The 23,542-nt window shown below is 47.1% G+C and overlaps 1 protein-coding gene across 1 annotated transcript; it reads left to right on the forward strand.

Annotated features, from left to right (window-relative positions):
• Positions 1 to 624: 624 nt before the first annotated feature.
• On the forward strand, positions 625 to 13,741 carry DMBT1 (deleted in malignant brain tumors 1; the record flags this gene model as incomplete). The annotated part of the gene is made up of 8 exons (XM_027113090.1): positions 625 to 655; positions 2,349 to 2,378; positions 2,640 to 2,790; positions 4,680 to 4,888; positions 5,755 to 5,939; positions 10,453 to 10,841; positions 11,428 to 11,699; positions 13,173 to 13,741. Coding segments are annotated over 8 exons (1,434 nt in total), but the record flags the coding sequence as incomplete, so codon positions are not given.
• Positions 13,742 to 23,542: the final 9,801 nt, after the last annotated feature.

The following is a 23,542-nucleotide window of genomic DNA, read 5'->3' on the forward strand; positions in this document are numbered from 1 at the left end:
GTGGGCCCATAAATGCTGTGTGGCTGATGACTGGTTTGGGTCCACTCAGCCATCTAGACACAGAGCTAATCACTTTGACGTTGGAAATAAGTGATGTTGGGCTTCCTGGACCCCTCTGTCTGGGTACCTGTAGAGCAGTTCCCACAGCAGTTGGAACTCCCACAACTGTGGGCACCACGTGGCCGCCAGTTTCATCTGCTCAGCTTGGCTTCCAAGTCATTGAGCTTCAATTTTAATGTGGTTTTCTCCAGAAAAGGGCTCTTTGTGCTGGGCTCCTCTCACCCTGAACTTCCCTGAAAGATGGGCAGTTTCCCTGAATGCATGACCCATATTCCTTGGTCCCTGAATTTCTTGGGTCTGGTGTAGTACCTTTCTTAGTGGACCACCAGGGCAGAGAAGGGTGAATACAGGTTGCAACAACAAATTCCCCCCAAACCGTTTTTATTGTGGAGACTGATATATGAGTTTGAGGTTTGCTATTCAGCTCTCCTGGACAACTCCCAGGCCGCTCTTCTCACGCCCTGGAGGGTAGGGGCCAGGCACTCAGCGTCTCTCTCTCAGGAACCTGCTAGGTGTGTTTCAGCACATACTGGGTGCTGAGGCTGATCGTGTTTCCTCTTTCTTGCAGGCCCAGAAATCTACTCTACTACCACAGGTGAGTCACTGCAGCGCAACCCAAGACTCCTCTCCAGAATTCTACCCTCTCGGGTTTCCAGAAATAGAAGGAGAAGAGCAGCCTCCTCCTATGGAGTGCTTTCCCTCTGAGGACTCTGGAATCTGTTTTAGTGATAAGCTGAGTCCCCCAAACTATGGCTGTTACTCATCTCTGGCTGGAGGGCCCCTCTGGTCTCCTGCCACCGCTTGCTGCCAGCGCTCCTTCAGAGACGCTGTGGGGGAAGAGGTTTGGTTTTCTGGTTGTTTCCAATGAAAATAACTCGTAGTCATTCCATAGAGAACTGTGACCATGCTAGAAACATGGCCGAGGAACACTCCTACAAACGTTTGTCTGTTAAAGAATGCTTCACATTGAGAGCAATCCCTCAAATGATTTTTATGATACAGAGAAAATATCTGGTGCTAAATATGTTGGGAAGTGCTATATACTCCGAGCCTTTTTGGCCAGTCACAGTGTTAAATTGGAATGGTCAAGGCTCTGAGAAGTCCTGCAGTAAGGAAAAGGATTTATTTTCTCCATCAAACTGATGACCATGGAATTAAAGAATGATGCAGCAATATCCTAAAATCACTTCATTTTCTTTCTAGAAACTGCAACCACTCAGAGTAACTATCATATTTCTCCACCTGACCGAGAGGGCACGGGTTCCTTCTCCCCAGCCTTGCCTGCTGGTCCCCGAGCTGCAGTCACGGTGCTCACTGTCCAAAGCGTTTGCCTCTCCCGCCTTTCCTGGCACGTGGCAACGCCTGCAGCTGATGTCCCAGCCCCAGGAGGGCTGGGCCTCTCTTAGGCTCCTCTTTGCCCTTTAGTAGCCTGGCCAGCCTAAGATTCGGATCTCTGGTCAGTCCCTAGGCGAGGCTGCCCCCCCTCCCCCGTGTAGATCCCACCCCTCCCCTTGGACACTAGACCCCGGTCAGCGCTGGCTGGCTGGAGCCCGCTTCGTCTCCGAGCTCGGTGTGTGATCAGCAAGAGCTCCTGACCGGCTGCTCTCGAGCTGCTGCTGAGCTCCCCCTCTCCCCCCACCCCTGAGACCTTTCCTCTCCGTCCCCACCCTCCCCTCCTCCCCACCTGGCTTCCTGAAGCCGCAGCAGCTTCAGGCTGCCCCTCCCCTCTGATCCATTCTCTGCAGTGCAGCTAGGGGCATCTTCACAAGATGCCAAGGTCAGTCCCAGTCTCGGGGACTGATTCCTCAGGGCCTTCTGGTCACAGATCCTCACTGCTCAGGACAACCTCTAGGGCTCTGCACAGTTCTCTCCTAGTTCCCGCCATCCTGTCCCTGCTGCATGCACACTGAGGTTCCCCAAATGTGCCACGTACACCTAGGTTCCTTGGCACACACTGTTCTCTCTGCCTGGAACACCCTTTCTCCCTTTCTGCCTTGCCTCCCTGATTATCCAACCCCCTTTCCCTGCTCAGTCTGGGTCAGGAGCCAAAGCTCCAGGCTCCCACCACCTCCTGGGCTTTGCTCCATCGCAGTCCCAGCCCACGATGCTGGGATTTTCTCTTTTCCATCCTCTCCTCCAGGCTGTGTGGTCCCTGAGGGCAAGGCCTGTATCCAGCATTCACTGTGAACCCAGGGTTGGCACATTTCCAGGCACAGAGCCAGCAAGGACTCAACAGTTGTGTCAAGGGTACCAGGGAACTGATCATTATGTTTTCTCTTTGTCAACAGATCCTGTTTCCACCCCCACCCGCCCAGCCAGTAAGTTCTGAGCTCCCTGACAAGTCCCCTTTCCCTTCTCCTCAGTGACAGGGACACCGGGGAGGGATGAGGAGAATGGTGAGGAGATGTTTTCCCTAAGGACAGTCTCTGTGGAGGGACGCCCCACTGACCATCAGTGTGTAGCTGGGGTCTAGGCACCGCCTGGTGGGTTTCTGTCTTGGGAATTGCTTAAAAAATCTCCCCCAGGTGACTGTGCAGTGTGCATTGTGGGTCATCAGTATTTCCATTTTATCCCAACAGCAAATTATTCCTGTGGAGGCTTCCTGTCCCAACCTTCAGGGAGCTTTTCCAGCCCATTCTACCCTGGGAAGTATCCGAACAATGCCAAGTGTGTGTGGGACATCGAAGTTCAGAACAACTACCGTGTGACTCTGGTCTTCAGAGACGTCCAGTAAGTGTGTGCGAGGGACCTTGCAGACATTTAGAAGGGGATAAATGGTACCTAGCACTTCAGGAGAGATGTTTGCCCCGTTGACATTTTTTCTTATGGGTTCCATTTTCGACCGAGCACAGAGGTGGCACCAGGACCAGAGCAACTGGTTTCAAGTTGCACCTATGTCACTAATTTCCTGTGTGATCATGGGAAATCACTTAATTCACCTTAGCCTCAAGAGAGGAGAATAAAATAACTGCTTTCCTACCCTTGCTGGTTACTGGGAGGGTCACAAGAGAGAAATATATGAAAATACTTGGACAATGTTATCCAGTGGGATTATTGTTAGGAGTAATAATAATAATTATTATTACAATATTTATTATAATAGTAGTAATAATAATTGTTAGGAGTAATAGTAACAAGAATCCTATTAACAACCACACCAGTTTTTCTGAACCCTTTTCGCTCTACTTCCTCCTTTTTTTGGGTGAGTTTCAGGCAGAGGAGGAGAAATCCCTGCAGCAGAGGTTAGGTTATCTGTTCCTCATCCAATGAAGAGTGGGAATCCTTGTTTTAAGTGGAGGAGGCTTCATCAGAATGACAGTGGTACATGATTGGTTCAAGGAGGGGTGACCACAGCGAGTCACCAGTAGTTTCTAGAGTCCTGGGAAGGGGCGTCCATAATTTCTCCTCTAACAGCCACCACTGAACAAAGTAGTTTTCTCTCTTGGTTGCAGTGGCCTTGGGAGTCTCTGCCTTAGAAATTTGTGTGGGGTTTTGAGAAAGGTACAATATTATTTTAATCTCTTCATCATTACAATTCATACTGGATTGTGGGGACTGTATGAAATCCTTTGGAGGAAGGTTGACCGTGACTGGCTCTGAGTCAGCATCTTAATAACAATGACCACCATTTGTGACATTTTATGAAGCACTTCTCCATATATTACATTGTTTGAGCCTCACGACGGCTTTCTTCAGTATACATGGGTAGGGAGATTTCACCTTCGTAAATAAGAAACCTGAGCTGCAGAGAGGCTATTTGACTTGCCCAGTATTTTTTTGTTCAATTATTTGTTTCTATCACTATGAATTCATGGATTTTAAAAAATTCTATGGGAAACTGGGGTCTCTTTGATCAAAGAAAAAGTCTAAGGTAGGATGTGATCCTTTCTCATGTGATGCAAAAGGCTGTCAGGAGAGGGGCTGTAGATCTCATATGTGTGACCCCAAAAGGCAGGACTAGAACCATGTATGGAGGTCATGGGAAGATGAATCTCCGCCCGATTTAAGAAAGTCTCACAAACTGGTGGTGACCAGTGAGGAGAGGGATTGGAGGAGGGACGGTACAGGGGTAGGGGATTAAGAGGTAGAAACTATTATGTATAAAATAAGCTGCAAGGGTACATTGTATCAATACAGTGCAGGGAATATAGCCAATATTTTATAATAACTATAAATGGAGTATAACATTTAAACATCGTGAATCACTATATTGTACACCCGTAACTTGTATAATATTGTACGTCAACTATACTTCAATAAAAAAGGAAATCCATTACTTTCAATTATTAATTTTGTCACAGTTTCTGGCTTAGAGGTGTGATGCCTCTCACGGAGATCAGACCCCCTGCAACAAATCCTGGTTAAAAGTGAAGCCAGATCCCTGGTGGCGCAGTGTTTGGGAGTCTGCCTGCCAATGCAGGGGACGCGGGTTCGTGCCCCGGTCCGGGAAGATCCCACGTGCCTTGGAGCGGCTGGGCCCGTGAGCCATGGCCACTGAGCCTGCACGTCCGGAGCCTGTGCTCGGCAACGGGAGAGGCCACAGCAGTGAGAGGCCCGCGTACCGCAAAAAAAAAAAAAAAAAAAAAGTGAAGCCAGAACTGTGTGCTGTGTCTCCGCAGGCTTGAAGGCGGCTGTAACTACGATTATATTGAAGTGTTTGACGGCCCTTACCACAGCTCCCCTCTGCTCGCCCGGGTTTGTGATGGGGCAAGGGGCTCCTTCACCTCGTCATCCAACTTCATGTCCATTCGCTTCATCAGCGACGGCAGCGTCAAGATGAGAGGGTTCCAGGCTGAATACTACTCCAGCCTTTCCCCTGGGAGCACAAGTAAGTCCCCGTCTGTCTGGGTGGGGCCCCTCGGAGTGACTTCTGCTGCTCAGCCATCCCATGGCTGTGAGATGAGAAGTGATGGCCGCCTTTTCAGGTCACCAAGGCTCGATCCGGTGCAGAAAGGGGCCAAGGGCAGTGGGTCTTGGGACTCTGCCTCCCAGACATGGCCGATGGGTGGCGCGTTGGCCTTTCTGTGGTCAGCAGAGATGAAGTAGAAGGGCAAGGTGTTGCTTTCAACAGATAGTGAGATGTCAGTGTCAAGGGCAGAGGGGATCACCTGGCTTGAGGCCTTGTGGCCTTCCCAGAGTGTGGGACACTGTGACCTTGTCCTGAGACCTAGCACATTCGGCTGCTGCCTGAAGACGGTCTGAGCTGGCCGCTCAGCCTCGTCCAGCAGAGGCTGATGGCCACGGTTTGAGCTGTTAAGTGGACTGATGTACAGATTGGCCAGGGGCCGGGCAAGGTGAGGTACTGGCTCTCTTTAAAATCCTGAGGTCAGGATTTTAAGCACCGACCTGCCCCTTAGCTAAAGGACCTATGTTTACGTCCATAGCTAAGGATGTTGATTTTCCGACATCCCCTCAATTCAACCCGAGCGTTACTTTACTATATGGATAAACGGCAACTTAGCAAAACATTTTGCTTTTTCACACCCTGCCTTCACTTCTCCATCAGAGAAATCCCAGTCCCTGGGCCCTCAAGGGGTCTCATGAGAGTGAAACTGACTTGAGCCCCAGGGCACCTGGCGCGGTGGTGAGCTGTGTCCGCAGGCAGACCATCTGCCAGCCATCTCAATCTCTGCACCTTCCTGTGGGCTTGGGGGGGCGCTGACACTGACCGCACTGTCTGCCCTTGGCCCCCAGAGCTGCTTTGCCTGCAGAATCACATGCGAGCCAGTGTGAGCGTGGGCTACCTCCAGTCCCTGGGCTACTCTGCCAGGGACCTTGTCATTCCCGGCTGGAACAGGAACTACCGGTGTCGGCCCCAGATTACTTCGAGCCAGGTGACCTTCACAGTTCCCTACTCTGGCTGTGGCACCATCGAGCAGGTAAGCCTGGAGCTTCTTCCTCTCCCTCCTGCTGAGCCAGCTTTCTTACAGTGCCCTGCGCTGTGCTTTTTGAATTCTGGGGACCCAGAAAACACGATTATGGTATAACCAGAACGTAATCGGGCTGAAGATACAAATCCGTCCCTTGGTGCCGTGACGCAGCTGCAGCCGTGTCCAAATAGAAGGAAGGAAAGTCAGTGGGGAGGTTTTCCCACACTGTGCACCAGAGAGGGTGCCTGGCAGGCTGCTATCACTTCGGCAAGAGCGATAGCAGCTCCCAGGGCCAGCTCCAGGTTCTGAAGGGCCTGGAGCTGATACAGGTTGGTGTTGGGGTGGGCAAGAGAGGCAGGTGCCTCGTTCATGGAAAGAATGCAAGCATATCTTGGTTTTAGAAATCTTACAAAAGCACATGGCTGAGCCAGTGCGTTGCTGAGCCCCGGAAGAGCCTGTGCAGGGGGGGCCTGAAGCCTAACCTCCATTAGCTTCACAGTAAATTGGCCTCTGCAGCTATCGTTTGTGGAGCTGTCACCACCTGGGGTGACCAGTTGTCTTGGTTGACCTGGGACTTTGCAGATTTTAGCATGGAGAAATCTCATGTCCCAGGAAACTCCTTAATCCTGTCCCCCTACAAGTGGCAGACACTGAGATTAGTCTGTGTCAAACTCCCCCAAATCCCCACCAAGATGAGGCAAGTCTCCCCTCATTGTCATCCTGCTTGAAAAACAGGGAGACTGGGCTTTGAGGGGTCAAGCAGGTTGCTGAAAGCTACTTAGCCAGGAAGCGGTAGGGCCAACACCAGACTCTGAGAATCTCAAAAATGTGGCACTGAGTGAAAGAAGCCAGGCGCTACCCACCCTGTGATGTCATTTCTATGAAATCTGTGTACATAGTGAGCCGACCTGGTGGGAGGGGACTGCCTGCAAAGGGGCAGGATGGAGCTGTTTGAATTAATGGGAGTGTTGAGTCTTTTACTGTCAAACCCCACCGAATGGTAAACTTAGAGTTGTTGCATTTCATTGTATGTAAATTCATTTAAAACTCTGCACTCTAAGTTCTGAATTTTTGGCTGACACCTAAGTAATCACTTCAAGATTTTGTCTGTCAGGGAACAGACACAGTGCAAATACTTTTATTAGGTTTAGGACCGCAGTATAAATATACAGCACAAAAGGCTCAAATACGTACAATGTGTGTGACACACGCGATCAGAGGGTTTGCCCGTCACCAAAGACGTACCGTACATTTGCCGCGTGCCCGGCTAGGTGCTATGAGCGTGTGTTCATTACCTGGCAAGGTCACAACGAACCGTGAGAGCGGGAGAGGACACTCGTTTAGCTAACCAGGTGGGCCTGTCAGCCACAGGTGGGTGCCTGGGCCCGAGGGTCTGCCGTTGCCACTGTGGTCCCCCAGCTCCCATTGGACAGTCCCTACAGACACCAGATCTCCTTCTGATAGGAGCTGAGTGGGTCAGGGAGGCTTACATGCAGAGGAGGGTACAGATGGGTCACGCCCTGCAAACGTTCTAGTCGACCTGGCTTTTACATTTCGCGCTGTCAGTCAATCGTGTTGGATTCTGGTTTGTCCTGAGTTTAGTCAGTGGGAATCAGTCTGCCAAAGGTGACCCACCCCTCCCAGTTCCAAATATGCAGCCTGGAGCCTCTGACATCTGAGCCCTCCTATCTGTGTTCCTTCATCTCCAATAGGAGCTGCCCAAGCCACGGGCCAGCCCTGGTCTTCTAACCTGGCTGGTCATGGGCAGCACAGGCTACATTCTGATTCCTCTGCTTACTTAAATACCTGTATCCCCTAGTAAACCGTGCCTCCAGGGCAGGCCAATGTTTCATTCATCTATGCAACTGCGAGTGCCCCTGGTGTGGAGCCTAAGCCTTTATAATCATATTATTAGGGACTAGTATGCGTGCCAGGCACTGAACTAAGAGTTCCACGAGACTTTCAAAATTCCCGAGACAACTTTTATTCCCATTTAATTGTGAGGAAACGGAAGTTTGCAGAGGTTAAGCCACTTGCCCTAGGCCACATGATCATGAACTGTGGAGCCGGCATTCAAAGGCAGGACGGTATGATCCGTAGCTGGGACTTTCTGCATCTCCTCCAGGTGCCCCGTTTAGTGGGTGTCTGACGAACGTTGGCTCGTGTGTCTGAATAGGCAAGGTCTCCCCACCACAGGAGTGGGATGCCAGGCGGAAGAGGCCGGGTCTCTATGGGATAGCCGTTGATGTGTCTGCCGGACTCCCACTCCATCCCAAGTGCCTTGTACGCTGAGCAGACGTCTAATAATGAATTTTAATTTAAAATCAGAACAGCTTCTGATGATCAAGAAATACACCGGCACCCCACTTTCATTGTTTGACGTGCATTCAGAATCTAGCTTGACCGCGGAAACCACAGGCAGATGTGGATTCAAGAACACTGTCATGTGAATATACAGAGTTCAACTGAAGGCACCTCAGCTTGTCTTTGAAGGAGTAACAAGGTGGCAACATTTATATGGTTTATTGCGATAACCACTGGCACTCCAATATAAAGCTCCCCCCGCTTTTTTAAAGAAAATATAAAGGCGGAAAATACAGTGTACTTCCCATGAAGGAATGGAAGGCATAGAGCCCATCCTAGGCCCTTTGCCAGACCTGAGTCCAAAGTGCGGGCTCTGGCGCCCCCTGCAGGCCAGAGCCTCCCTCTGACGGGAGAAAAGGGAAACCCACGGTCAGAGAGTAGGCAAGGGTCCCAGGGTGGCAAGACCACTTTAGATAGTTGTTAAACTTGTCTCTTTTCACATGTCTTTCTGGAAGGGACAAACTCAGAGCTGAATTTTGCAACTTTAGACATGAAGTTAAAGCCTCTCCGACACATGCTGCTCTAAAGAATAATTATATTTAGTTGTACAAGTGCTGGCTTCAGAAGGGAACTTGTCTGATTTCCCAAATGGCCAGGAATGAACTTTTGCTCCTGACAGGGTATATAACTAAATGTCATATGACATTTAGTGACAGTGACAAACTTGCTTTTTTTTTTTTTTTTTTTTTTGCGGTACGTGGGCCTCTCACTGTTGTGGCCCCTCCCGTTGCGGAGCACAGGCTCCGGACGTGCAGGCTCAGCGGCCATGGCTCACGGGCCCAGCCGCTCCGCGGCATGTGGGATCTTCCAGGACCGGGGCACGAACCCGCGTCCCCTGCATCGGCAGGCGGACGCTCAACCACTGCACCACCAGGGAAGCCCCTATATATTTTTTTAAGAGTAAGGTTGTCTTACATTTTAGGGCTTCTGTTTAGGCCACTATGGGGTTATTTCTGCACCTGTTCTTGCAGAGGCACCCACGGCTGGTGGGAACTCGTACCAGGCAAGGACAAGTTTGCTTAGGACCATCACAGCATTTGGGAGGGAAAGAGTGCACCACCCCCAGTCTCCACCTGGGGATGCTGCTCTTGTGCTCACCTCCCCTGCGGCCAGATGATCATGACCATGGGGCCTGCAGGGGCGCTTGCTCACCTGTGTCCTCTTGGCCATTTGGGCTGGTTGCTCCTGGCACCATCCTTCTTTCATCACAAGTACTTTTGCTGGACTTCCGTCCCCTGGACCTTTCCTCCATTCCACGGATCTTTATTGATGCTACTGATGCTATAGTTAACACCAAGCCCTGGGAAAAGAGAGATGCTTAGACATCACCCTTTCCTTGAAATGCTTACAGACCACCAGGTGTGAGACTCTTGTCTCTGGAAAGGTCACTCTTACGAGACGGTAGGCACATCAAACAGCGTGAGAGACCAACGTTCTTATGAATTTGCTGCTTCATGAAAGGCACAGCAGGAAATGGTCCTGTGGTTTGGGGAGTGGAGAAGCAAAGCGTGACAGGAAGTGCTCCAGCATTGCCATGGCCTCCACTCCAACCCCCACACACACCACCACCACCTTGTTGTCCATATGAGCCTCTGGGGAATTTCCTGCCCCAGAGGTCAGAGACCTGCCGCAGCCATAACTCTGGATCTCTGTTGCTTCAGGCTCCAGCAGCTTCAGACACCAAACTGCAGTAACTACTGACCCATCCAAACAGCACAGTGAAAACGAATCCTACTAGCCCCTCCCACGACTGCCTCCCCTGATTTCTCCCAGCAAGAGTGAGAATGAAATAGAACAAGCCAGAAGGGTCCTGAGCCATGGAGACCAAACTCAGCTTAGTCATACAGCAGGGGTAGGGGGTCATCCAGACACCCCCATCTTTCCATAAGCAGCAGCTCCTGGGAGGCACAGCACACTGTGGTCCCCATCACGTGGCAGAGGAAAGGGGATGTGTGAAAGGAGGGAGTCTAGCTGGTGAAGTGTATCCATCCCAGGGAACGGTAGCCATGGTGATAGGCATGTGCCGTCTCTGTGTGGTTCTGGGAAGGTTTTGAAATCTTGCAGCATCATTTCAGTCTCATTCTCACCCAAAGCAGCAACGAGATTCCCTTAGTAGGTGACGTTTGCCTGACTCTGCTCGCCTGCCTGTCTCTCCCAGGTGGATAATGATACCATCACCTACTCCAACTCCCTCAAAGCAGCTGTTTCGCGTGGCATCATCAAGAGGAGGAAGGACCTCAACATTTACGTCAGCTGCAAAATGCTCCAGAACACCTGGGTTAACACGATGTACATTGCTAATGACACCCTCGAGGTCAAGAACATACAATACAGCAATTTTGACATGAACATTTCCTTTTATACATCCTCTTCGTTCTTATATCCCGTGACCAGCAGCCCATACTATGTGGACCTGAACCAGGATTTGTACCTTCAGGCTGAAATCCTCCATTCTAACGCCTCCCTGGCCTTATTTGTGGACACCTGTGTGGCGTCACCATCTCGCGATGACTTTACATCTTTGACTTATGATCTCATCCGGAGTGGGTAAGGAGTGTCTTCATGGGGTGGACTTCAGCCTCTACCTGATAACTCACACACAACCAGCCCAGAGCTCAAGGAAGGCAGACTGGGCTCCCGGTAGCTCCAGCTTAACTAGCCAGGCTGTCACCTCTGGGCACCTGGAGAACTGAGTGGCCATCAAGCAGGTTAGCTATAAAGTAAAATTAGACTGAGTGACTAAATTCCAGGCAAGCCTTAATATGAAAAAAGACATGCCTGTAGTGGGAAAACGTTGATTTTGAAGCAGATGGAGGTTGGGATGCCTGCTCTGCCCCGTCCCAGCTGCATCATTCTGGACAGGCAATAGCACCTCTCTGAGCCAGTTTCTGCAGGCATCAAATGAGCGTAGTGGAGCCCATATCACAGCCTGTTGGAAGGATTAAACAAGAAGGAGGAGATGGGGTGCCGCACAAAGAGCATGCCAAGCAGGTGGTCCACAAGGAAGGCTGTGAAGGCAGCAGGTGGTCCCCTGACCGCCACCCTCTGAGGAGGGTGCACAGCCCACGGGGTGGGTGGCATGAGGAGTGCAGTGCCTTGTTGAGAGCTGACGGTGACTCCTCTCCTCCTCCAGGTGTGTGAAGGATGAAACCTACCGATCCTACCACCAGCCCTCACCCAACGTCCTCCGCTTCAAGTTCAATTCCTTCCACTTCCTGAGCCGCTTCCCCTCCGTGTACCTGAAGTGCAAGATGGTCGTGTGCAGGGCATACGATGCCTCATCCCGCTGCAGCAGAGGCTGCATCGTGAGGGCCAAGAGGGGCGTGGGCTCCTACCAGGAGAAGGTGGATGTCGCCCTGGGACCCATCCAGCTGCAGGTCCCGCATGCTGAGAAGAGGAGCCTGGGTAGGTGGCCATCTCCCCACCCCACCATCTGCCGGGGCCCAGGCCCGTGCACCATGGGGACTTGGGTTGCTTCCGTGGGTGTCCCGTTTCCCCTCGAATAGGGCTCCTGTGCTACTCTGGGCGATATGAAGTGGAGCTAGACCTGGTTCTCACCTTCTTCCAAGAGCTTCTGGTCTATGGGGGATGCGTGTGTAGGGTTTGGTCAAGACAGTTCTAATGTGGGACACAGAACACCTGACAGTTTTACCCTCTGGGTTCTGAATACCCAACCTCACACTCATCTGTAAAACAAAAACGTTAATACTTACCTCTTAGGACTGTTGAGGGGGTTACACAAAATACTGTTAATTGCACTGCTCTGGCCCTTGCCTGGTATAAGCCACTGGCTGCAAAGAACGGTGATGTTGTTACTATCGTTATTGTCACCAATGTTAACGTTAATCATCACATTATTACTTATAATGATGATGACAAACTGTAGCCCTGGAGTAGCGCATGCAATCAGGGTCTGGGCAGGGCCGTGTAGGTCCAGGCAGGACTGGTTTATTCTCACGGCTCCCAGGGGTTGATCCTGGAAAAGCCATTTCATTTTCCCCATCTAGAACGGGGAGCAGATTTCCCACTGTGCTGTTCCGTTGTGCATGTGGGTGAGGAAATGTTTGCCGAGGGAGTCCCATGATTTCTGGTCCAGGCCGGGCCAGGTCAACAAATGTGGTGGCCTTGGTGACAGGGGCAGATGTGGGGCGGCGCTAGAGTCACAAATCCTCCCGCAGTCACAGGCTTCACCCTACAAGGATCTTTGACAGCTCTCTCCCCTCAGGGCCCAGATCCAGGCCCTCCCCTGGAAGTCTGGCTTGCTTCCAGGCTCTTTCCTCCCATCTGCAACATTCCAGGCACCTTTGGAAGACCTATTATGTGCCAGGAGACAGAGAACTAAATACATCAATATCCTTGCCCGGAGGAGCTTCCATTCCAGTGGGAGGGGACACAGTGTGGCCATAAGTCACCTGCATGGTACCCGGGGGCTGGAGCTACAAGAGAGAAGGAAGGCACGGCAGGGGGACGGGCAAAGGCGGCCGATGGGGACTCTGCTCATGTCTCTCCTTTCCCTTCTCTTCCCACCGGCACTGCAGTAGCTTAAGTCCAGTGTCCCTCCTGCTGGGACCTTTGTGCCCATCTCCCAAATGGACTCAAATGCCCCAACTCACTCTCCTCCCGTCCATCGGGAGCCTTCAGCCAGATCTTATGCCAAAGGCCAGCTCTGACTTCCTGTTCACAAACCTTTGCTCCTGTTGGCTGACAAGACACTGGGAAATCTGCCAGGGCTGACACTCAGCTGCTCCTTGGGGTCTGACCTCAGTTTCCTGAAAGGCACTCTTTTCTCCCTTCTTTTCCCCGCCCACCAAACAGTTCTGGTTGCCATCACCCTGCCCTCGGACCCCCGTCCTTACTTCTCTCCCCTCTCCTTCCCAGACCGGACAGAGGTTGACCTGGAAGAGGAGGCCAGCGCCCAGGGGAGCTACCACAGCACCACCATCCTTGCTGGGGTCTTCCTGGTTGTGCTCTTGGCTGTAGCAGCCTTCACATTGGGGAGGAGCACCCGTGCTGCCCATGGCCAGCGTCTGAGCTCTAGGATGTGAAGCAGGAGATAACGCGTGATGCTCAGACACAGGCCCCCATGCTCTGGAGCCCGTGAGAGGAGGGAAGAAACCAGTGTCCAGAGCTTGGCACATAGAGCACCCAACTCTGGCCCAGGTGCACAGTGGTGGGTGGTGGAGGAGGGGGTGAGAAAGATGGGAGCAGGTTTTCCCAGAAACACAGACTTGGTGCTGGGACAAAATGTCAGTCAAGCAGGTGCTGGAACCTGAAATCCCACGTGAGGCAGTGAGCCACACGCTAGAAGCAGCAGCGCTTTTTCTAGATAGAATTTCTTTTCTGACTTTTTATGAACCAGCTTCTTTGGCCTGTGGTGTATATCTTAGTGTATATCTTAGCCTTTTCTTATTATAGGACAAGCCAAATAAAGAACTTTTTCAAAGCAAGTGTCGGTTTGGTCACTGTTTCCAGCGTCACATCTAAGCACTAATCCCTTCATGTTAGGTAGGTAACGTGGGCTCCCACAAGGAGTGAGAAAGGCCACGGGGCCCTGCCCTGTCGTGCCCCTGAGGCAGAGGAGAGTGCGGAGTGAGCCGTGGACAGATGGGGCTGAGACAGCTTCACCGCATCCTCCACGCGCAGCCCCTGGGGGTCTTCACGGGCAAGGCGGCTGTGATGGGCAGACAGCCATGCCCACATCAACCTGCCTCCCCTCCCTGGACCCATTACAGCCTACATACACAGGGCATGGGAGGCAAAGTTGGGCACATTCCCTTCTTGTACGTGTCCTCAATGGAGCAGGTAGTTGTAGGAGGGCTGAGGTTGGCCCAAGGGGCCTGGGGTGGTGTCAAGCTTGGGGTGTGGGCTGAGAGGGTGAAATGTCAGGAGCTCATGGGGGAAACAGGACAGAAAACTCTCGACCGAGACCCGCAATGACCCATGACATGTCTGCTACCTCCCACATGGCCTCCCGTGAGGTGTGAAGTGTGGAGTAGACTTGGTGGAGGGTCAGGAAGTACAGGAAGTTGGAGCCTTTAACATCTGTGTGAAAGCATCTCCCACTAGGTTGACAGGGGACCTGCTTGACACCGCTGCATGCGGTTGGCCATCTGACCACTAAAACCTCTGTCCCCTGTCCTTCGGCCACTGGAGCCTCATTTATATCACCCTGGTTTGGGAGGGGACCACTCACCCTTATTTTCCTGGGACCTTCTTGGTTTGGCACTGCTGCCCCTTGTCCTGAGAACCCCCTCTGTTCCCCGACTAACCAGGAGGGTTGGTCAGCCTAAACTTTGGGCAGCAGGGCTAGCGGGGAGCTGGGGTCTAGGTTCCCATGACAACCATGCAATGTAGCAGACAGGATGGAGAAGCAGGCAGGAGACCAGGCCGAAGCGCAGCAGCCGAGGTGGCTGCTACCTGCCTTGATGCCCCGGACACAGGATCTGGGAGACGGCCCTTAGCTCAGGTGAGTGTCTGGTCTTTTTGTTTTTGGTCTCTAGGGGCCAAGACCAGATGGGTGAGAAGACCTCAGGTTTTACTCAGGACTGGATCAAGACCCTGAGTTACGAAAGCATATGGGCCTTCATGACGTGTGTGTGTGCGTGTGTGTGTGTGTGTGTGCGCACGCGCACATCTGGGGTGGGCTGGATAAGGTCTTCCAGCACCACGTGAGGAGCTAGGCCAGCACCACTGATGTTCACTCTCCAGTGTGTGAGCACAGTGACGTCTCTGCCTGCGGGAGAAGTGGAAAAGGGAAAGTGTCTAGTGGGGAAGGGTCCCTGGTGGCTGGAGTCACAGGACCCCATTCTAACAAGATGTCCGTTTCAGGAAGAGATTCCTAGAAGGAAGGCTAGTCCTGCTTTGACTTCCCTTCTTGAGGGAAGGTCTAGCTCATAGAGAGAAGAAGCCATTTGGGAGTTGTCTGCCCTTTTCTGGAGGACCAGCTGGAAACTGCAAACGGGCTGCCTCCGCAAAGCCGCAGGCACTGAGCCCACCCTGGGGCTGCGCTTTGCGGGAACGGAGAGCAGTCAGATGAGGCCCAGGACTTTTCCTTGCACTTGTTCTCAGTTTGTAACTGCATCTGTAATGTGCCTGACTCTTTTCTCTAACACAGGGAAGCAGACTGACGTCCTCCCTGGAGACAAAGGCTGCTGAACTGGAATTAGGTTTGGCTTGTAGTGGTTGTGGGGGGGCAAAAGCTTATCGTTACCCTCTTAGGGTTTTATGCGGCAGGGCTGCGGCTTCAGTTGACAGAAGACAACTCAACAGGAGGAAAACATACAAGTTTATTTAATGCAAGTTTTACATGAGGTGGGGAGAGACTTCATAAGAAATGGAAACCCCCCCAAATTGGGAAACCTACTTGCTTTTATGTGTGTTTCAACAAAGAGAAACAACGGTGGAAAAGTAATTACACTATGTGAGGAAGACAAGATACTTAGAATTATTTTACCAAGGTCTCTGTGTATAGAATGCTCTGGACTCAACTTTATGTCCTGATGATAAGGATGTTATTTCCTTCTGGCATCAGGAGGATGCATTTCAATGGCAACTTGTCTCCTGTTTTTAAGAAAAAGAAGGAAGGTCAGAGTGTGCGTGAGTGTGCTGTTGCTTTGGATTTGTCTTTTTTCAAGTGTCTTTAAGTCAAAACAGTCAATATGCCACATCAACATACTTTCTGGTGGCAAGTTCTGAATTCCTTCAGGGTAAACATGAAAACAGGTTCAAGATTTTAAATAGGCTCAATTGTTTTAAAGCTAAGTCATTTCAAACTTTAGAGTCACTCAGGAGCCTCTCTGGTTGAGCTGGTGCAGGGCAGTGATCTACAGTCCTCCCGTTCCCAACTGTGATTCTTACAGAGTTGGCTCACCAGTCACTTTGAGAAATGTTCCTTTGCCTTTGGGTAAAAACCTCCCTGAAATTCAGCACATGACTATATGGATAACATAGGAAAAAATCAAAAGCTCACATGGGTTCAAATAGAAAAGTAATGTTTCTAAGATCTGGAAACACTGATGACACAAAAATGGCCAGTAGGTTGAAGCTCAGGGGTCAACTGAGAGCTGGGACCTGCCGTGTCCTCCAATGACATGACCTGCTGGGAGGGCCAGGAGCCGGCCAACCACATGGGGACTGACGTGCACCCACCCACCCAACGACCACCAGCTAAGGGAGGCTGATGAAGATCTTCTGCTGGACCTGGGGCCCCGCTGTGGGAGACAGAAGGTGGACACAGCGCAGGCACTCCTGGATCTCTGACTGGATCTCCAACTAGATCTGCAGTATCTCTGCAGGAGATCCAGCTGGCCCAGGAAAGAGCCACGGGGAGGTGACTGTGAAACCACTAGGACCAGGAGAGGAGAGTGTGGGGACGGAGAATGGGGAGAGGGCTGTGGGAGACACAGAGATCATGAAGATATCCCACTCCAAATGGACCTACAAAACCAAATCACAACACATTTATTGAAGGAAATGCTAAGCATGTTGGCCAAGGAAATCAACACCTGGCACAGAAGTTTACTCTGGGTTAGTGTGTTTGGGGAGATGGTTTTTTGTTTTTTGTTTTGCCTCACGTGTCTAAATGACCAACTTTATTTAATCAGTGACAAGTTTCCTCAAAGGTGTTCTAAAAGCCATTTGGCTCTTTTATGGTTTTTTTTTCTTATATTTTATAATTTTATTTATTTTTTTATACAGCAGGTTCTTATTAGTTGTCCATTTTATACATATTGGTGTATATATGTCAATCCCAATGAACTGGGAGATTGAGATTATTTTTAACGACGTCAAATTTACATAACATAAAATGAACCATTTCAAGGGTACTTCAGTGGAGTTTGGTGTTATCACCGTGTTGTACAGCCACCAAGTCTATCTAGTTCCAACGCATTTTCATCAGCCCTAAATGAAGCCCACAGCATAAATGGTCATCTCTTTTCCCCTCCATCCTGTTGGAAGACTGACACTACCTTGCCACCATCTGTCTGCTTCTGTCTCTACGGATTTACCTCGTCACTCCAGATTAATTTTTAAGAACACTCCTGCAAAGACTGTAATAGGAATCTTGAAGGAGATCAATGGTATCTTGAAGGCATAACTTCTGATATTTAAAAAAATAATAATCTATTTTGAAATAATTTCAAAGCCATATGGGCAAGAATCTTCAACAAAATGTTAGTATGTTGAATCCAATAGTGTATACACACAATCATGTGGGATTACTTATGGGTATGTAAGGCTGGTGGAACATTCAAAAGTCAATTATTGTAATCCAGCACATCAATAGGGTGAAAAAGAAAAATCACATGATCATAACAATATATGCATGAAAACGTTTGACAAAATTCAACTCATTCATCATCAGTATTCAGGGTAAAATAGGAACAGAGGGAAACTTCCTCAACTTCAGAAAGAATATGCATAAAAACCCCATAGCAGGCATCACACTTAATGATGAGAAATCCAAATCTTCCCATGAATATCTGGTACAGGGCACGTATATTCCCTCTCACCACTCCTTTTCAACATCATACTGGAAAGTTGTGCTTCCAGTATGCAATAAGGCAAAGAAAGTAAGTAAAAAGTATTCAGATTGGTAAGGAAGAGATTAACTTTGTTCACAGATGACATGATCATCTCTTAGAGAATATGAAGGAACTGTTAAGAAAAAAAAAAAAACCTCTTGGAAGTAATATGTGATTATACCAAGGCTGCAGAATAAAAAGGTTAATATACAAAAGTCAATTGCTTGCCTATATATTAGCAATGAACAAACAAAATTTGAAGTAAAAAACACAATATAATTTACATTAATACCCCAAAAGTGAAATGCTTAGGTTTTAATCAAACAAAATTTTTACGTGATCTACATGAGAAAAACTACAAAACTCTTTTGAATTAAATCAAAGGATAGCTAAGTGAATGGAGAGATAATCCATGTTCGTGGGCAGGAAGACTCAATATTGTCAAGATTTTAGTTCTTCCCAAATTGATCTATAAATTCAATGCAATCCCATTCAAAATCCCAGCAAGTTATTTTGTGGGTATGGACAAGCTGACTGAAAACTTTATATGTGGAGAAAAATGACACAAAATAGACAAGAAAATATTGAAGGAGAAGAACAAAATTGGAAGACTGACACTATCTGACTTCAAATTTTCTATAATGCTACAGTTATCAAGACAGCATGAACAACTCATACAGCTTAATATTAAAAAAAAGCTCAATCAAAAAATGGGCAGAAGACCTAAATATCAATAGAAATTTCTCCAAAGAAGACACACAGATGGCCAACAGGCACATGAAAAGATAATCAATATCACTAATTATTAGAGAAATGCAAATCAAAACCACAATGAGGTATCACCTCACACCAGTCAGAATGGCCATAGTTAAAAAGCCTACAAATAACAAATGCTGGAGAGGGTGTGGAGAAAAGGGAACCCACCTACACTGTTGGAGGGAATGTAAATTGGTGCTGCCACTATGGAGAGCTGAATGGAAGTTACTTAAAAACCAAAAATAGTGTTAACATATGATCCAGAAATCCTGCTCCTAGGAATATATCTGGAGAAAACTCTAATTCAAAAAGATACACGCACCCCAATGTTCATAGCAGCACTGTTTACAATAGCCAAGACACGGAAGCAACCTAAATGCCCATTGACTGATGAATGGATAAAGAAGATGTGGTATACATATATATATATATATACACAATGGAATACTATTCAGCCATAAAAAGAATGAAATAGTGTCATTTGCGGTAATGTGGATGGACCCAGAGATTATCACATTAAGTGAAGTAAGTCAGACAGAGAAAGACAAATATCATATGATATCACTTATATGTGGAATCTAATCATGTATCATGGTATTTACACAAAAATAATTGAAAACTTATGTTCACACAAAAATCTGCACTCGAATGTTATGCAGCTTTATTAATAATTGTCAAAACTCAGAAGCAACCAAGACGTCCTTTGGTAGGTGAATGAATCAATAAAGTGTAGTACATCCAGGAATGGAACATTATCCAGCACTAAAAAGAAATGAGCTATCAAACCATGAAAAGGGACTTCCCTGGTAGTGCAGGGGTTAAGAATTCACCTGCCAATACAGGGGACATGGGTCCAATCCCTGGTCTGGGAAGATTCCACATGATATGGAGCAACTAAGCCCATGCACCACAATTACTGAGCCTGTGCTCTAGAGTCCACGAGCCACAACTACTGAAGCTTGCGTGCCGCAACTACTGAGGCCACATGCTGCAACTACTGAAGCCTGTGCACCTAGAGCCAGTGCTCCACAACAAGAGAAGCCACCACAATGAGAAGTCCGTGTACTGCAATGGAGAGTAGCCCCTGCTCACCGCAACTAGAGAAAGCCCACGCACAACAATGAAGATCAAACACAGCCGAAAAAACAAACAAACAAAACCAAAAAAAGAAAAGACAAATGGAAGAAACTTAAAGGCATATTGATAAGTTAAAGCCGCCAATCTGATAAAGCTACATACTTTACCATTCCAGCTATTTGACATTCTAGAAAATGTAAAACTATGAAGACAGTAAAAAGGTCAGTGGTTTGCAGGGCTTAGGGAGGAGTGATGAATATGTGGAGCACAGAGGATTTTGAGGGCAATGAAAATACTCTGTGTGATATTATAATGATGGATATATGTCATTACACATTTGTCCAAACCCACAGAATGTTCGAACACAAAGAGTGAAGTCTAATGGAAACCACCGACTTCAGATGATTATGATGCTTCAATTTTGATTCATCAGTTGTGACAAATGTACCACCCTGATGAGTTATGATGATAATAGACTAGGCTATGCATGTGTGGGGCTTGGGATATGTGGGAAATCTCTGTGACTCCCTCACAATTTTGCTCTAAACCTAAAACTGCTTTTAAAAATAGTCTTATGACAGGAATTTCTTGGTGATCCAGTGGTTAGGACTCCGAACTTCCACTGCTGGGGCCTGCGTTCAATCCCTGGTTGGGGAACTAAGATCCCACAAGCTGCATGGCATGGCCAAAAAAAAAAAAAAAAGGTCTCATGAAAACAAGGGTAATGAGACAGATTTTTTTTTTTTTTTTTGAGACAGATTTTTAAAATAACTATTTTATCCATTCATCCATTCATTAATTCTTTGATTCAATAAATGTTTATTGTTTGCCCAAAAAATGGTATTAGTAATTCAAAGTGTCCTGCATCAAAAAACTATAGTTTTTTAAAGAAATATAACTCTCACCAAAATGGGTATAGAGGGAACACACCTCAACATAATAAAAGCCATATATGACAAGCCCACAGCTAATACCATACTCAATGGTGAAAAGTTGAAAACATTTCCTCTAATATCAGGAACAAGACAAGGAGGCCCACTCTTGCCACTTTTATTCAACACAGTATTGGAATTCCTAGCCACAGCAATCAGAAAAGAAAAAGAAATAAAAAGAGTCCAAATTGGAAAGGCAGAAGTTAAATGTCACTGTTTGCAGATGACATCGTAGTATACATACAAAATCCTAAAGATAAAACCCAAGAACTACTGGAACTCATCAATGAACTTGGTAAAGTGGCAGGATACAAAACTAATATAAAGAAATCTGTTTCACTTCTATACACTAAACACAAACTATCAGAAAATGAAATTTAAAAAACAATCCCATTCACAATCACATCAAAAAGAATAAAATACCTAGGAATAAACCTAAGGTGGTAAAAGACCTGTACCAAGAAAACTATAGGACACTAATGAAAGAAACTGAAGATGACACAATCAGATGAAAAGATATACCAAGTTCATGGATTGGAAGAATTAATATTGGTAAAATGACTGTAATATCCATGGCAATCTACAGAATGAAAGCAATCCCTATCAAAATACCAATAGCATTCTTCACAGAACTGGAACAAATAATTCTAAAATTTGTATGGAAACACAAAATACCCTGAATAGTCAAAGTAATCTTGAAAAAGAAGAACAAAGCTGGAGCTATCTCTCTGCTGCCTGATTTCAATCTATGTTATAAAGCTACAGTAATCAAAACAGTCTGGTACCAGCAGAGAAACAGACACATAGATCAATGGAACAGAATGGAAAGTCCAGAAGTTAACCCACACATATATAGGCAATTAACGTAAGATAAAGGAGGCAAGAATATACAATGGGGAAAAGACAGCCTCTTCAATAAACTGTGTTGGGAAAACTGGACAGTTACTTGTCCAGCAAAAGAATGAAACTAAACTACCCTCTTATATTGGTCACAAAAATAAATTCAAAATTGATTAAAGACCTAAATGTAAGACTAGAAACCATAAAACTTCTAGAAGAAAACATAAGCTCTTTGACATTGGTCTTAGTAATATTTTTTGGATATGTCTCCTTGGGCAAGGGATACAAAAGTAAAAATAAATAAGACTACTTCAAAGAAAAATCTTTCACACAGGGAAGGAAACTATCAACAAAACAAAAAGACCACTTACTGAATGAAAGAAGATATTTGTAAATGATATATCTGCTACTGAAATAAGGAAGATATTTGCAAATGATATATCTGCTACTGAACTGAACTTGGGTCCACATGCCTGATGTGCAGCAAAGCCAATATATTGACACTGGGTTGTGGTCAAGGAAAGTACAGCATTTATTGCTGGGTGCTAAGCAAAGAGAATGGGCAACTTATGTTCATATGGCCTGAAATCTTGGATGATTTTCAGGGGAGGGTTTTTAAAGACAGTGTGAGGGAGAGGGTCACAGGGTGTGTTTCAGCTCATGCACAATTCTCTGGTTGGTTGATGGTGAGGTAACAGTGTGATGTTTCAGGAATCTCAATCATCAACCTTCTGGTTCAAAAAGGTCTGGGGTCTACATACTGGTGGTCAGCATACAGTTAACTTCCTTCACCTGGTCGGGGTTTTAGTACCTGCAAAACAACTCAAGGATATGGCTCAGGATATTCTCTATAGCCCTTAAGGAGGAACTAAAGGTCCTTGACTTTGTTTTATGGTTAAGCTCTTATTATGTTGTCTTGCTTGATTGCTTTCCTTTGTTTCTGCATATTCTCACTTCTCTGATTAAATTTGTTCTTTGGAACTCAGGGAAGGTGTAGGATGCTAAATCTTCTCTCCAAACAAGAGGAGGGAAACAGGAGGGCGTCTGTTCTCAGGAAAGCCCTATAGGGTCCTATTCTATTTCATGTCCTAAAAGGGATTAATATCCAAAATTTACAAAGAACTCATACAACTCAACGTGAGAAACAAACAATCTGATTAAAAAAGAGGGTCTGAATAGATATTTTCCAGAGAAGACATACAGATGGCCAACAGGAACATGAAAAGATGCTTAACATCACTAATCACCAGAGAAATGCAAATCAAAACCACACTGAGATATCACCCACACGTGTCAGAACAACTATTTCCAAAAGAAAAAAGATAACAAGTGTTGGCATGGATGTGCAGAAAAGGGAATCCTTGTGCACTGTTGGTGGGAGTATAAGTTGGTGCAGGCACTATGGAAAACACAATGCAGATTTGTAAAAAAATTAAAAATACAACTACAATATTAACCAGCAGTTCCACTCCTGGGTATTTATCTGAAGAAAATGAAAAGATATATGCACTCCAATGATCATAGCAGCATTATTTACAATAGCCAAGATATGGAAGCAATTTAAGGGCCCATCAATAGATGAATGGACAAAGAAGAGGTGGTACATACATACAATGCGATGTTACTAAGCCATAGAAAAGAATGAAATTTTGTCATTTGCAACAACATGATAGACCCAAAGGGTTTTATGATAAGTGAAATAAGTCAGACAGAGAAAGACAAATACTGCATGATTTTGCTTATAGGTGGAATCTAAAAAACAAAACAAATGAACAAACATGATGAAACAGACAGAATTACAGACATAGAGAAAAAACAGGTGATTGCCAGAAAGGAAATGGGTAGGAGGAGGAAAGAAATAGGTGACAGAGATTAAGAGGTAGATACTTTCAGTTACAAAATAAATGAGTCACAAGTATGAAATGTACAGTGTGAGGAATACCATCGATAACTAAGTAATATCTTTCTATGGTGATATCGTAACAAAATTTTGAAATGTACAGGAATATCTCTTCACTATGTTATGTAGCAGGAACTAACAGAGTGTTTAAGGTTGTTGTACTTCAAAAACAAACAAACAAACAAACAAACTCACAGAATAAGATATCGGATTAATGGT

Source organism: Aethalodelphis obliquidens, unplaced genomic scaffold, assembly GCF_003676395.1.
Source record: "Aethalodelphis obliquidens isolate GAN/ISIS:26980383/991018 unplaced genomic scaffold, ASM367639v1 scaffold11, whole genome shotgun sequence".
Lineage (NCBI taxonomy): Eukaryota > Metazoa > Chordata > Mammalia > Artiodactyla > Delphinidae > Aethalodelphis > Aethalodelphis obliquidens.